This window comes from Tympanuchus pallidicinctus, unplaced genomic scaffold, assembly GCF_026119805.1.
Source record: "Tympanuchus pallidicinctus isolate F22 unplaced genomic scaffold, pur_lepc_1.0 scaffold16, whole genome shotgun sequence".
In the NCBI taxonomy this organism is placed as follows: Eukaryota; Metazoa; Chordata; class Aves; order Galliformes; family Phasianidae; genus Tympanuchus; species Tympanuchus pallidicinctus.
This window is the reverse complement of record NW_026294679.1, coordinates 18,543,986-18,559,823: the sequence shown is the minus strand read 5'-3', so window position 1 is coordinate 18,559,823 and position 15,838 is coordinate 18,543,986. Positions and strand designations below refer to the sequence as shown.

Here is a 15,838-nt window from a genome sequence, read left to right as displayed (position 1 = left end):
AGTCAGTTAGCATAGTTGAAGGCTAAAGTTTGTGACAGGGAGAAGTGATGTGATGGAGATCTGCCAGACTGTGACATTTTTAATGCTGACTTGCTTGATTTTCAGGAGAGTTGCAGACATTTCTCTGCAGGGGAAGAAGAGTTTCTTAGAAGTGTACCTGTGACTTCTTCTGGCAATAGAAAAAACTGGGGCAGTATGTTTCAGGGCTGAGCAATGGAGCATGCAGTGCACATGTGAGATAACATCAGCAGATGTAAATCTTGTCGCTGTTTTTATGTGGAAGTTTAACACCTGATCCCATTTCAGGAGTCTCAGAATATTGGCCATCACTGTCCATAGAGGGTTGCTGAAGTGACACACATGTAAAGGTTAGACTTTGGTGTTCAATGAAATTTCTAGATGTCTGCCTTGTTCCAGTCTTTGAGTTCGTAACCATCTTAGAGGGGGACTGTGAGTGATGACAGCTTCCTTGTTTCTCCGAGTGGGCTGGTCAGCTATGTTGGTTTTGAGCTGCCTGGTGAAGTACTGAGTGGGAGCAAAATCAGAGGATGGGTCTGTAGGTTTCAGCAGACGTATGAATCCATTGGGAGAGGGAAATAGGTTTTTGTGTTAATTCAATTCAAGCATTAATTTCAATCTTAAAACTTCTTTTAGTATAGAACATCTATTCTAGGCTCTGTGAGCGGTTATTGCTTGAATCCTGAAAGATGTCAGACAGTTTAAAAAGGATATGCTTCAGGAAGAACAGAGTCTACAGAAACAATTTCCATTCCTTGAATTAAACTTCTAAGCCTGTGCTGAGTGGTTGATGTGTTCAGAAGTTTGAGCTTACAAAATGCATCTCTCTGAAAATAGTGTTCTGACTTTTTTTTTTTTTTTCTCTGCAACTGTTTTCTTGTTCATTCTCCAGCATGCAGCTGCAAAGATCCTTGCCATGGATGAGGACAGTTGCCTGTGGTTTGCTTTGGAACGTGTTTGTATGTTGTTTGGTTAATGGAGAGCTTAAATACGAAGCAGAAATTTCTCCCACCTTTACCCAGTGTTTGTGGTGCAGTGTGCTGTATTTTTTGATAACCACAGCTTCAAGTGTGAATTTGGGTTTTCCACCGTGACTGGTGGTTTCAGTTGTGTTGGACCAGTAAGTGTGCATTTGTGTGTGCAGGTTTTGAATCAAGTTACATTTAACAGAATCTGTGGTGAGGGGAAAAAAAAAAAAAGAGTGCATTCTGATCAAGTCTTCTCAAATAGTTAGCAATGGAAGAATAGCTTTGGAGGAAAAAGAAAGTACTGCAGAATTGTAGTATGTTAGGAAGGCCATATCAAGCAACATGGCTTGTTTGAATATGTTGTATACCCTTGTTTGAAAGGATTAGCATGTTTCATTTCACTGTAAGTGTAAAGGAAAAGGTGTGTGCTGGAAACTTGTCTGTCCTCTTCCTGTTTTGCTGACTGGAGGTAGCACCAGGTTTGTGGAAAGCTGAGTGTTATAAACTTTGTACGTTTGGGGAGGACTGAGTTTAGCCAGCTTGTTGTTCTTTATCCTTTGGGATTAAAGGTAGAAGAAGAGAAATAAGGGTACTACAGGCAAATTCCCTAGAATGCAGCATAGCATTTAAGCTTTGGCATTGATTTAAATGTGCAGAACTGCTGAGCATCTGTGTGTGTGCAAGGCATATGATAAGTGTTTGGTATATCTTTACATGCTTTTCCAAATCAGGTGAGGGGAGCCTTTGCTTCTAGAAGTCACTGCTGAATGCCTGAGTTGGCACTTCAGGCTTTATGTGCTCAGTGTTATCTTGTAACAGTGAAGACACAACTTGGCTTCTGGCAGATTTGTGTGTGCGTTATGTTTCCTCAAAAGTACTTTCATGGACTAGAATATTGATCTCTGAAATATTCTATATAGTTGTATCGAAAAAGATGTCGTCGAGTGAGGAATTCACCAGGGGAGACAAAATCTCCCATTTTGATGGGAGATGATAAGCTGAAGTAGAAAAAAAATATTCCATAAAAGATGCATGGAGGAAGGCAGCTGTCAAGGATGGGAACATCTCAAGCATTGAAGAACTCACAGGAAAATATCTGTGGTTGTGTTAGATGCAGGTGTGGAAGGAGGTTATAAACCACTGTTTTTCTGGGCACAGGCAAACTGTGGCACACACGCTTGCTTTTCTGAATAATCTGGTAGCGCTGATCCGTTAGGGCAGCTCCTGTGCTATAAAGTATTTTTGTCTTTGCCCCTAACTTACAGTGTAACACTTAGGAGTGCTGTTATTTTAAATATTGAAATAAAGACAGACATGGTGTTGCTGTAGGATTATTCATCTTGTTGGAAAGGTAGAATAATGGAAACAACAAATCTGATGCTCTCCTTTGATAAGGCATCTTTTTTACAGTATTTTTCTTTCTTGTTTACAGAGTCCTCTATCAAATTATTCTGTTTCGCTCTGAGAAAATTTGTGTGTTTGAAGAGTTGTTGATAACTCAAACACGTTAATTAGTGGGAATTCATATCCAGTACACGTGCTCTGGAATTTTTGCTGTGGTGCTCCTGAAGCTTGGAGTAATTACAGAAATTCTGTCCTTTCCTGCTTTGCTTTTTCTATGTGGGCAAAAATCTTTGTTGTCCTTTGTTTCCCCCACCCCAGTGGAGTCCTTTAAGTGTGCTGGTCGGATCTGGAAGTGCACCTGTCTAGTTTGAAGTGCTGTGATTAATGTTTCAGCTGCTTTCCTACGGACATCCTATTGGGATTTCAAACTGGATTCCTCATTTTCTTATCTTCTGAAGAAGTCTCATGATTAGATACAGTTCCACTAAATACTTCTTGTATTCTTGTACTTTAGACACGGTCTCATCTGACTCTGGTCTCTTTATCAGTCCTGTTTATTCTTTGTAAACAGTCATGTCTGTTCATTCCTCTTCATTTTTAATTGTTTATGCTTCTCTTTGTCTGGACTTTAGAATAGAGAGAACAACCCTGGTGTAAACTGCACTTTCTTTTTCTCAGGTCCTTAAAAGCGTTTCTCTTTTGCTTGTGTGCTTTTGCTTTTCTGGGTTTCTTACCACATACACCAGATGTAAGACTTTTTCTGTAAGTCCTCAGTCTGTATGAGTGTGAATGTCTGCCTTCCGCTTTCTCACTTTTTCTCTCCATGTCCTATCCAGTTTTTTTTCTCATTTCCTTATGGAGTTTTACCCTTGCTTTTTGTCCTTGTTCTCTTTCTTGAAACCTTTCTAATGAAGCAGGTGTGAAAATCAGTGCATTTTATACATGATGTTATTTTGTCAAAGTCCTGAAGAGTTTCCCTCGAGCTGCCTTATTTATGCCACTGATGCTTATGTAGCAGTACAAGATTAGTGCTGTGTTCTGTGTAGGTCTGCAGGACTTTGCATAAGTGCAGGAGTGAGTGTGGTGTTGCACTGTCGTGGAAGTTGCGTCTCAGTACCCTTACACTGCCTTCCTCTGCACCCAAGTGTACCAGGGAAAAATGAGGGGTGGGCCTTGATAAAGTTATGCTGCTGTTCTAACTAATGATCTGCTCTGATGTTCTTGAAAATGCGTTCTGTGGAAAAGTGCTCTTCTTTTGTCGTCTCATTGACAAAAACTGTGCATGTCTTCATTTAGAAAACCAAGTTGTAGAAGTGTTCTGCATCTCTGGAGGCCTCCTGCTTGGCTAGATCCATCTCCATGTTTTATCTGAGGAGGGGAATGATTCAGGGAACTGGAGATTGATTTGAATTATCTTTATTTTCAGGATTGTCAAGATGGTGGATAAAAACATTTACATTGTACAAGGTGAAATCAATGCGGTGGTGGGAGCCATCAAGCGTAATGCCCGATGGAGCACTCACACACACCTGGTAAGTTGCCTTGGGTTGTTGCTACCCATTTGTGCTGTGGCAGAAACTGCTTGGTTTAGAGGAGTCTTTTTTTGTTTATTTTCTTTTTTTTTTTTTAATAGTTGCTTATAGTTTCATGGCTAGTTTTTGGCTTCCGCAGTGAAGACGTGTGCCCATGTTGTACTGCATCTGTGGTGCACTTCAGAATGCCAACTGATTAGCAGATGGCTGTCATCCAGCAAAGTGATTTCAGTTAGTCAGAGGGCAGGGCCACTGTTCCTTCTAACACATTTCTTCACTAGTGCTCACTGCCACCCAGTAGCAGGTGTGGCTGCAGACGTACATGGCTCGGAGAAACTTACTTTAATAACATAAAGATAAAATAAAGCTAAAGGATGCAGTTATTCATACTTTCTTCAGGTTTATTCATTCTTTTTTCAGGTTATTTTAATGGCACCAAATGTCATTGTATTTCTGTTCCCATTACCATCTGCATAGATTAACATTATAGCAAATCCAGATGAGCCATTTAAATATGGTATGAGATAGATCTGCTCTGAAATTTATTGAACAGTGGAGGACTAATCAGAAATACTTCAAAGGACAATAAACCCACAGTGGATTTCACTGTTTTGAGCCTATTCATTGACATTTGAGCTGTATAACATAAGATAGTGCTAGAAGGAAAACAAAAATACTTCTCCCATCTTGATGGAGTAAATAGTCTGACAGTGATAAGCTCAACCCATAATACTCCCCTGAGGACGAAGGTGAGGTCTTTACATACCCATTATTAAGATGCATCTTCAGAAGCATGTTTGCTTCATTAATGTCTTTCTTCGTATGTATAACCTATAGGATGAAGAAAGGGATCCCTTGCTGCATAGCTTTAGTGTCTTAAAAGAAGTGCTGAATAATATAACAGGTAAGCTTATGCAGAAATCAGCAGGTATGTATACTTGCTTTGGTACATGCAAATAAATTTTTTCTTTCAGTCTGTGTGCAGGTGCACTATTTTGTCTTATCTACTATCCAGATATATCAAATAATGAGAAAAGGGCAAATACCTATATGTTTTCCTAGAGAAATAGTACCACTTGCTACTATCTGGACATATGCATATATATGTGTTTGTGTGTATTGTTTGTGTTTATGTGTATATTTGTGTGTCTAAGTGCATGTTTTTTTCTTCATACTGAAGTTTATAGTAATATAATAATATAATAATAGGAAATATAATAATAATAGGAAATCTGGCATATTATTACGTATAATCCTGTGTTTTGTTTATGCTTTCCAATCTTTGAGCGACAAGAAAATCTGTTTGTCAAGGTGCCTCCAGTTATCTGTTTTTTCTTTACAATCTTTGATTTGTTGGGTTTCATGGTTCATTACCAGTAGCAAGTGAAGAATGGAGAGCACTTTCCACTTGGATCTCTTGAATCTCAAAGTGAATGGCTTACTTTGTGACCAGTTGCACCAAAAAGTCCTGGGACTCTGTACTGATTGCAGTAATGGAGTATGTGGCTGCGATGTTGGTTCTGACTGGGTTTTCACTTCCAGTTCATTTTTCCATTTCCTCCTAGATTTCCTCTGTTAATAGTTTCAGGAGCATTTGTTTAACCTTGTGTATATTTTGAGCTGGGAGGTGAGCTAATGCTGTGCTGCTGGTTCTTTCCGGAGTTTCTTATTTGCAGTATTTGAAAGTAAGCTTTATTTCTGATCTCATTATCAGAATGGGTGTTTAGAACTACATTCAGCCTAAGTTTGAGTGGGCTTTTTTCATTTCTGATTGTAGAGTGTGCCAGTTCCTATGTCAGTGCTAAGCCTGGAATCCCTTAAGAAGAATATTTACTAGAACAGGAGTGCTGAGGACCCGCGCCAGCATTTAAGTCTTTATTCCTTCCTCTTCTGTGGCTGCCTACAAGTGTAGCTTCTTTTTTATTTTTTTTTCCTCCTCTTTTGCCTGAAGCATTTCTGTTGGCTATAGGCAAGACTCAGGTCATGACATCATGGACAGCTCTTGCACAGTGTGTATTTCTGGATAGTATTTTTGTTGTTCTGGGTGCTCCACCTTTCCACAGGCTAAATGACATGCTGGATTTATGTGTCTTTGTAGGCTCAGTCATATTCTGTAGGGTATGCATACAATCTCTGAAGTTGTCTTGGGAGGATGTTTTCCTGGCACTAATCTCTTCCTTCTATGAGATGAAGTTCTCTTGAAGATGAAACTCTTGAAATTCTTTGCCCCACAAATATGACTTTGCATTAAGAAGATGAGGTTGCTTGATTAAATGCAATATGAATAAATATCAAGGATTGGCTGTTTAACTGTAGAACCTGGATCCAATATGTTGTTGACTTGATGGGAGAGAATGCAAGCCAAATATCTGCTTGTGTTAGAGAAAGCGAAGTTTAATGTACTGAGAGACTTAGAGACTCTGAGCTCAGTCATCTCACAAGTGAGGTTTACACTGAGCTAGTAGTTGCTTATATATGATAATGATCGTAGCATGGTGGTTTGATTACATGGGATTCTCTTAAACAGGTAATTTCAGCTTCACTGACTGCTATTTTCAGACCAGTGGCTTGACATCATTGGTGTGCTTTTTTTTTCTTCACTTTTACACATGTGCTGTTTTTCAAGCAATACTTGGATATAGAGCCTCCTACCTCATCTTTCAGGCAGTGAAAAGTCCAAACTTAGTTTTTTCTTTTCTTTTTTTTTTTCCTAGACCTTCCTTTCATGTCTCTTTCATTAGCTCATGAAAACGCATTGCTTTTATATTTAAATTTATTCAAGCTGTAATCTTTGACATTTGAGTTAGCTTTTAGTACAATTTTGCATTTATAGTAATATATATTATGTATTTTCTCAATCCCTCAAGAACCCATTTTAATCTGTTCCGGATGCAAATTTCAGGCTGCCTTGTCCCATCTCCCCTCTTTGCTCTCGCCCCCCCTTCCCCTCCCCCATGGAGCATGTTTGATCAGGTGTGGCAGGAATATCCACTGTCAAGCTGCGCCCTTTATATTAGTCAATATTATCCTTCCTTCCCTCCCACTCCCTTCATTCTCCTCTGGGCTTTACCAGTTGATTTATAATTTTGGAATTCTCATCGGAGTCTGTAATACAGTTTGTTCATTATTTAACCAAAACCTGTTTAATGAGCAAAGAGAGGCAATGTAAATGTTAGGCATGTTGCAGTGGAGTACCTTTTGTTCTCCTCTGAGCTGGTGGGTATTAACTCTGTCATGACTGCGGTGCTGAAATACCCCGCTCGAGGGTACATGGATGCACTGTATACCTCCTGCAATAAAAAAAGATTCCCATTTCAAAGTGTTGTTCCACAAGAATAACTAAATTACAAATGTTTTATTTGATCAACTAAAACCACTTAGTCCTTGCCTGCAACCACCTAGTGGTATCCCATCCCACTGTAATATCTAAAGGGGCACTTGAAGGAAACATCTAGAGGTGCTCTTGATCAGCACAAACAATCCCATGGTTATGGTAAGAATAACTTCACTTCTGCCATTCAGTGTACCTAGTGCAAGGCCTTGGATTTATGGGGAATAATGTTGCTTTTTAAAATTCTTACAGAGAAAGTTAATTTCTGTTGCGACTTGGTGTAGATTTGTAAAAGAAAATGAACATGTCTGTTCTGATCCGCTCTCATTTTTTTAATATTATTTTTATATGTACATGCTGAATGTATATCTCAATTATTACTTATAGCAGCTGCATGGAAAACAGAGAAATAGATGTACTCTCATCTTGAATGTTGTATGCATGACTTCAAAATAAATTTAATAGTTGCATGGTTGTACTAGGGTGAGCACTGCATAGCTCTGTCTGTAATGGTATCTTATATTTCCAGAGCTTACTTAAACTATGGATCAGTGTCCTCAGTTCTGACTGTGTGCAAGCAATGAGTGTCAAGCTTTGTTCATGCTTGCAAAATTCAAATAAAACTAGGTTTAAAAATTATTTTAAATTTAATGTAGGCCGTAGAATTGATACAAGTTTGGATCTAGGGTTTTTGCCACCGCAACTTTAATTTCACTACTTTTTTAAAGTATATTCAGTAATCTAGAAGATATGTCTGGATCTTGAAGTCTTTTTGTGCTGTCAGTTTTGTTATGGTTTCAGGTCAACAAAAGGAAGCTGCTTCTTGACATCCAGTGGTAATAAAGCATCTTCTCTTTCCTGAGTGTTTCAATGTTAGAATGTGAGCTCAGCAGAGAGAGGTTTTATAACCAATGATGCCTGGAAGTACAAATTCATCATAAGCCTCTTTTTTTAATGATCTGTTAAGGATTGAGTTTGCTTAAATCTTGCTGTGGCTGTTGAAATCTTCAGACCATTCCAATATGATGCACAGGTGAAAGCAGGTACATCTGTAGCGGTTTGCCCTGATTGGAAGGATGAGTCAGTAAGCAGGATTATCATGACTGAATTACTGCTTGCTGGTGTGTAGGATGGCTTTGGAACAGCAGATGACTGAATGCAACAGCCTTGTACAAGTCAGCAGTGGGAGAAGCAGGTGTTTGTGGAAAGTGTGTGCATCAAGAGTCTATTTAAATAAGGTTTAAACTAGGTAAACACACCTGTGAAGAGGTACTTGTGTATATTTTAGGGCCATGAGTGCCAGGCTGGAAGGTTTGAGTCCTTTTATCCTCTGGTGGTTCAGAGTTAGTGCATTTAAACAGAAGCTGTGAAGTAAGCTGTTAGAAGCACTCTGATTTCATGCACATTCATGACATTTTAAATGAATGCTTGTATAGTGGGTTCAGAAGAATCTTTTCATGGCTTATTTCAGACAAGAAGCTGCTGCAAATCTCCATCTTTAGAGGGCTGGCTGGGGCATTAAGAGCTGGCTAAAGGTCAAATGACTGTAACCATAGGAGAACCTTTGCCCAGTGTACTGATTTAATATACTTGTTACTGTTGCCATCAGTTTTCTGGAATGTAGATTTGATTGCAAGCTCATTTTCTCCGTCTGATCACCGGAAATGGCTTTTAGAGAAAATCTGACATTCAGATGGAAAAAATACAGAAGTTTTATCCTGATTTGGGACTAATGTCTGAACTTTAAGATCTCTTCTTACGAAGTAGTATTCTCAGTGCAGTTAAATAGACTGTGAGACGTCTATTGCAGTCTATTTAAGTGAAGAAATTTGGAAAAATTAATGTTTTTTAAAGAAGAATAGGAAATAAATGATATCATCATAGGGCTGTAATGCTTGTAGCTTTGCAGTTGGCAGTTAAGGGCACTACCATATTTTTGCAAAAAGTGACTGGACATACTAGCATATAGCAAATACTGATTGACTGTACCTGGGAAACTTCTCCACCTGTTTGCATTGAAGGATTGCAATGTTATCTGGAGCAAAAATTAAAAAAAAAAAAAAAAAAAAAAAGCTTTAATGACATCTTCATAAGAAAAGATCTAGAAGACTGTCCACACTCCTAGATTATTTCTGTTCCTATGACTACTTTTTAAGAAGAAAAATTATCTTCATTAGTTTAGTATCAGGTATTTGTACACGTTAACTTTGTACTTTGTAAGACCAAGCAACTCTGGCTAGCGGTTTGCTTTTGTTGCATTGTTCACAATTTTATTAAGAATCACAATATCCTGATTTGGAAGAGGCTCACAGGGATCATTGAGTCCAATGGAAAGTGTGCAAGAATGGTTTAAAAAAAAAAAAATTGATGAAGTAAGGTTTTTTGCATAATTTCAATTCAGTTGTACTTATTAATGGATGGTAGCGCAATTTTAATCATGTCACATAATCTAACATGGTGTACAGAAGTGGTGATTTAGTTCTTTGGATATTTTCTCTCATCTTCTTTCTATAAAAAATAGGAAGATGACAGTGACACTCTTAATCTGATGCTTTGTTTGCAGACTGAATCCAGACTACTTGATTCTTGTGTACTGTATTTACAGTAAACAATTGTTTACTAATAGTTTGCAATTATAATTATATAATAATTGTTTGCATTAAAAATTATCATTCTAAAAGCAAGTTCCTAATCTTTGTGAAAGCAGGCATCCTTCCAAGTACAGAGAGAATTTAAACCAATGTAGTATTTTTGCTTTGAAGCTGCAGGTAGTTCCAGGTACCCTCTCTTAGAGAGGTGCATCTTGCTTCTAGTCTCTTTGCAGCATCAGATGCATCAAAGGGCTAAGGTCTTTGACTTTCCCACAGATATTTCTATTGATATTTTTGGCATAGATTTTCCTAGTTACTAGTGTAGTCATAAACCAGTCTCTTTCTGAGTGATTGCTAATTCTGTTCTTTACCTTCTAAGATGATTTTCCAAGAGTGATGCTCATGTGCCCTAGGAATGGGCAGCTGCACTAGAAGACCTGTGAGATGGAAACTTCTCAAACCCAGAACTAACACCAACATTGTCTTTTCACTTAAGATTTAGTTTATTTTTGGTATGAAGGAAGAAAGAAGAGCAATATGCTTGATGAAAAATAACTATTTAATTAGTATTCTTGAAGCTTATACATGCACTAGAGTAAGCATAGTAACCTTTTCCAAGATTTTTGTGTTGTTTTTGTGGGGCAGCATTTGTGCAGAGTGTGATTGCAGCTGTACTTTTTGTGTCATTGAGTTGTTCACTGAAGTCTTCATCATCAGGACTCCTGGGAAGGGGAAGCTTTTAACAGAGTAGATAATTAAGACTGAATAGGGCAGAAAGGGCTTGATAGTTTGTGTGGCAGCCTTAGTTTGAGAACTTTGTAGCCTTTTATTTTGTGCTTTGGAGTCCTAAGAAACTTTCAGAGAAAAAAAATCCAAACAAATGGAGCGACTCTGGGAATATCTTTGGGGGGGGCGGGGGGAATGGGACAAACCCACAACTAAAATGGTATGATGGTGTTCAAATAAGGTATTTCTGCATTTCTCTTCAAGCCGGCACATCCGGGCTGTCCCTTCTACTGTCCTGTACCACCATCTTGCAATACCAGTTTAGCCTCCTTTTAGTGCAGTTCTTTGTGTGTGATTTAATATGAGAGGTTGGACCTTGTCTACTGTCTGTGCCCGGCTAATGAATGGCAGGTACAGGCAGGAGGTGGTGCTGTTGGGAGGAATTGTTTCCTGACCCCTAATCCTTGAGGACCCCAGGATTGAGATGGACAAGCGCTCCTGGCTGTTGCTTGGCAGAGTTCCCGCAGTGTGCTTGTTCTGTAACACCAGCCTTCTGTTACCTCTGAAGAGCTGCCACATGTGCACGGTGTGCAACTGACTCTCTCTTGTTCCACGCTTGTTGAGCAATTATTTTCCCACTTGTTGGGCACTCCATTATTTCCTTCGGTTACTGCTTCTGTGTGAAGTGGAGCCATAAAGGAAATGGCCTAATGTACATACATTAGTGGGCAATAAATTGCAGTTTGATTTGGTAGAAAGGCAATGCCAGATGCTCTGTTGAAGTTAAGGTTCCTCTTAAGTCATTCATGGACATTTTGTTCTGGGTGTTTTTGATGTGCTGTTTTTGTGGATTGTACTGGCTTTGTGGTCACTTGAGACCAGTTAAAAGTGGTTGTGGCCAATTAAGAGACAGTAACGCTACTTGCATGGTAGTAAAAGCCCTCTGGAAGCAGAAATATATGTGAAATTGTTGAATTCTAGTAGGACTTTATTAAATATATAGCTCTTCTCCTGATCTGGAAGCTTTCCTTCTGTTTTCTTTCCCCTTTCTTCCCAAAACTGCCATCATCTGACCTGTTAAGAGTGGCTTGCAGGTTATTAGCTTCAGAGAACCAAAACTTGCATCAGAAAGTGTGGGTGCATATTTACGTAGCTAGGTAATCTGTGATTGGACTTCCAAGTCTTGATCATACACACGCAGTGTACATACTAAAACATTCCTCGCCTCAGAAGGTTTGTGGCTTTAGAAGGTGGAAGCAGAGAGAAGTCATTAAGTATACAAAGGTTTTAAGCTCTCAAAGGTTTTTCTTAGAGACTACCTCAATTTCTCCTTCAAACAAACCATTGTTGGCTGACCCCTAGTAAGGCATGTAGCGAGATGGGAATTTGAAGAGGTTTGAGATTTGAAAGAATAAGACATCAGGCAAAGTGTTCTGTTCTTGGGGATAGTGCAGGGATATGTGATACGGTGCTTTTCTCAGTAACTGTTGTGTAAGACGAAAGGCAGCAAAAGGGCCTGAATTGGAGGGATTCAGAGGTAAGTGTGAAAACAAAGTATAAAAGGATAAAATCGGTCATAAAATACTAAATTAGTGGATTAGGGAATGTTAATAGTAAAGCAGTGCAGTTTGAGGCTTACCTGTTTGTTGGTAAACTTGCTGATTTTCTTTCTAAGGTAAACATACCTTGTTTGTCTGCTCTCTGAGTGTCGTGCAGTAGATTTCCACAGAAGGGTTTTTACATTCACGAAAAAGCGTTTTCTCATTTAGACCTCCTAATTCTAAGTTGTAGAAATAACTACTAACATCTCCAGCTGCATCCAGTCCTTCAATAACTCCTGGAATCTTTTAGATAACATAGATGACTTGCCTTACAGCACCTCTAAATGTTGCAAAGAACAGGAAGTTTGTCATATGTTGTCTATGAAGTAGTAGCTTAAAGGTAGGGTCTTAGGTATTGTTACGCGATGGATTCTGAGGTGAAGAGGTTGCGTGTCATGGATGAATTTGAAATGTATTCATTCCAGTGTTTATAGAATCATAGAGTGTCTTGAGTTGGAAAGGAACTCAGAGTCCATCTTGCTCCAGCTTTGCGCTGGGTTGCCAACCACTCAGTCAGCTGTTGGTGTTGCCAGCACATGCTTTCTGGGGGAAATGTTTGGGAGTGAATTTGTTAATGCATTGGAGAGAGATGTACTGTGACTGATTTCCTATGTGTAAATAAATTGTCACAAAATTTTAGAATATAAATGCTCATGTGACTTGGAAATGCCATTCTAAGTATTAGAGCAACCTGCTCTTTCTTTAAACTCCTAATTAGATGTGCGCATTTCTTGGTTAGCTTAAGGACATGGGTGGACAGACTGCATCAGTTGAACTTCCTGAAAAGAATGTGCCTGAGCTTTTTGCATGAAGTTCTTCGTTTCTAACTACTTCTGTATGCAACATGTTGTGGAAAGGGAGAGATGTAGAGCTCTATGAAAGCTGATGAACAGTACAACACTGATTTAAAAAAAAAAAAAAAAAAACAAAAAAAAAACAATCAGAATTGTGCAGAATTGCAAAAGGAGAGCATATTAGATGAGCATTTGGACGTAAGCACAGTGGAACTGAAGTTGATAGTGATGTTGGCTTTAGCTATCCTGTTAAAATCTGTATTTTAGTAAGTTTCATTTAGATAAACTACTTCCATGATAGCTTATGCTGGTATGTTTTGTACTGTACTCACAATTACACAACTGTAATGCTCAAGGGATGCACTCGATTAATGCCAGTTAGCAGAATAGGATAAATTGTTCAGTGTTGGTGGTACTTTGATGTGATCATCTGTCTGTATCCTATTATAAGCACTGCAGAAGTTCTAATTTCCAGTCCTGTCCTTGGCCTACTACCGCACTGTTTCAGTACGGCTAGCAGTAAGTTATAAACAGAGCAGGCTTCTTCTGAATGTGCATGCCTTCTTTTCTTAGTGCAGGAGCTTGATTTCTTGCATGACTGTAAGTAGTTCTTGATGTGTGTGTTGTGGTATTGTTATTTAAATGAGATGAGAGACATCAGAGCAATGGTGCTAACTTTTAATTGGATTTAACTTAATTCGGGGAAGTTTGTTGTTAAACTCCTGTTGCTTTTCAGTAAATTATCATTTTTCTTGAAGAAATCTGCCAAGTGGCTGTTGTATTAACTTCCATTTATCTCTTTATAAACTGCTTAAGTAATTATGTGGCAAACTGTAAATATAAGAGGCATTGATGATGTAAATCAAGATGTGGTTGTCATCTTGATCATGGTGTACTGAAAGAGAAAGAGACTGTGAGCTCTGAGGATAGAGTTTGGCAGTGGTAGAATATGATTGCTTATGTAAGCATCTTTGCTAACTGCACTTAGGCACTTGGATGTTCTTCAAAGCAAGATTAGTTTATAGTGGCCTGTAATAACTAAGATGGCTGTCACAGAAGCTTGGGAGGAGACATCATCAACTGGCTTTCACTTTAGTCTGAGGTTTCCCCATTGCTTAGAAATACTTTGTTTTGCTTTTTGTATATATGAGACTGTTGAAACATTTGGATTTTTACAGACTGAAATGTGAATGTATTTAGTCAGCCTTAAGATCTAACAAGCACTATACTTTTTACATCTGTGGTTTTCCTCTCTTAGATGCGTCCCGCCTCAGTCTGACACTGATACGTGCAGGTGGGAGAATGAGCTGGGAATATTCACCACGATGGTCTTTGTGATGAACACAAAGGTGTAGGAAGTATGTTTGCCCAAATACTTACTGGGCTGTTGTGGTCAACAGGAAAAGGCTTTTTCAGTTGGAACAAGAGTGGTGTGATATTGTGGGGAAATTAGCTTTTGGTTTGGTGAAGAGATACAGCAGTGCAGGTGAAATAATGAAGGTGAAATAATATTAAGCCGGGGGCTGTTTTTCCACAGTTGAATATGTTCCAATTGACTTCATCAATGTGAATGGAAGAAACTTATGCTACTAACCTCAGTCAGCACTGTTAGCATTCAGTTCTGAACAATAGGAGAACTTCTCTGCTTGATGCAGGAGTGTGAATGCTTGCATCATGAAGGCTTCTGCCTCGTTGAGAGCATAAAAGAAGAAATATCTATTCAGTACAAAAAGAAGGTAATGTTTTCTTTGGGAAAGTATTTAATTAATTTTACTTTCTCAAAGTGTTGGAAATAGGAGAGGAAAAAATAAAAAGATGTGGACATTTTAGAAAGCAGCAAAGCAGCTCTAACAGAGTAGTTTAATAATTGAAAAAAAGAGCATTGTCTTTAAAGAAAAAGAAATTGCTCAAGAAATGTAGAATGACGTGATGGAGGGAGTCCATCATAGCATCCTGGAATGCTTGCTTTCATGCTTGTTCGGTAATTTTGTTTGTGTTAGAGGCAGCATCAACCTACATTTTGCAAGCTGTTTATTCCCTTTCACTGTTCCTGTCAATCCATTCAGAATCTCAAAGCGAAGTTCATTTTCTATCAGCTGCCTTTAAATTGTAGTTTCGTTTTGGGTGGTGGTTCTTAATGCTATTGGGTTTCGCAGTCCGTGCTGGTGCTTGTTCACATGCAGCAGACCCATGTGCTGCAGAGGAAGGTCACACACTGGCTTTCACTCTGCAGGAGCAGCAGGTGATGGTACCAGCTGTTCACATCCCTGTATTAGATGCCTGAATTTGAGCAGCTGTATGAGGCTGCTAATAAACTCTAAAATGTAATGCAGTTCATATTTTGCCCACATTTCACTTGATCCTTCTCGGCACCAGCCAGTATTTCTTAACATCTTTCAATACCACCTCATTTTCTTTCTTGTCATGCTGGTCTCTACTCCTCTTGTATGAGGTGCCAGTCAGACGTTTGAAAGTTATTCAAGCGTTGCAGATTTGGAAAGCAAAGGGAGCCACAGTACAGTAATGTATAGAATTTAAGGAAGCAGAAATAATGTCTCTAGAAAAAAAGAAAAAAACATTTAAAATTTGTCATAGTTTAATGCTCCAGCAAATAATTTAGACTGTTCTGAAGGATGTACTTATCTTTAAGCAATAGGAGTGTTAGATACAAACTGAGGTGTTTTTCCATGTGTTTGTTTTAGATGAATGTGTCAAAACTGCTATCTTTCTGAGGAACCTTTATGTGTATCTGGTTAGCTGAAGAGATCCTGTATGAATCTGCTGTTAAAGAAAAGCTGCAATGATTTTTAATTCTACTTTAGGTAATAAAATTGGCCTTGCCACAAGTTTTGATATATCCACTGTGTATTTCAACTTGTGCTTTTTATTTAAAAAGCTTATTTGTGACCTGTTAGGACCCTCTGTTAAGCCAG

General features: G+C 38.6%; 1 protein-coding gene across 2 annotated transcripts in view; it reads left to right on the top strand.

Moving 5' to 3' along the window:
* Window positions 1–15,838, top strand: part of GBF1 (golgi brefeldin A resistant guanine nucleotide exchange factor 1) — a 97,725-nt gene that overhangs the window by 1,185 nt on the left and 80,702 nt on the right. For both annotated transcript variants that reach the window (XM_052678090.1, XM_052678089.1), the window contains exons 2-3: window positions 3,757–3,862; window positions 4,700–4,766. In XM_052678090.1, coding sequence (XP_052534050.1) covers window positions 3,757–3,862; window positions 4,700–4,766 — 173 coding nt within the window. The remainder of the gene's footprint in view (window positions 1–3,756; window positions 3,863–4,699; window positions 4,767–15,838) is intronic.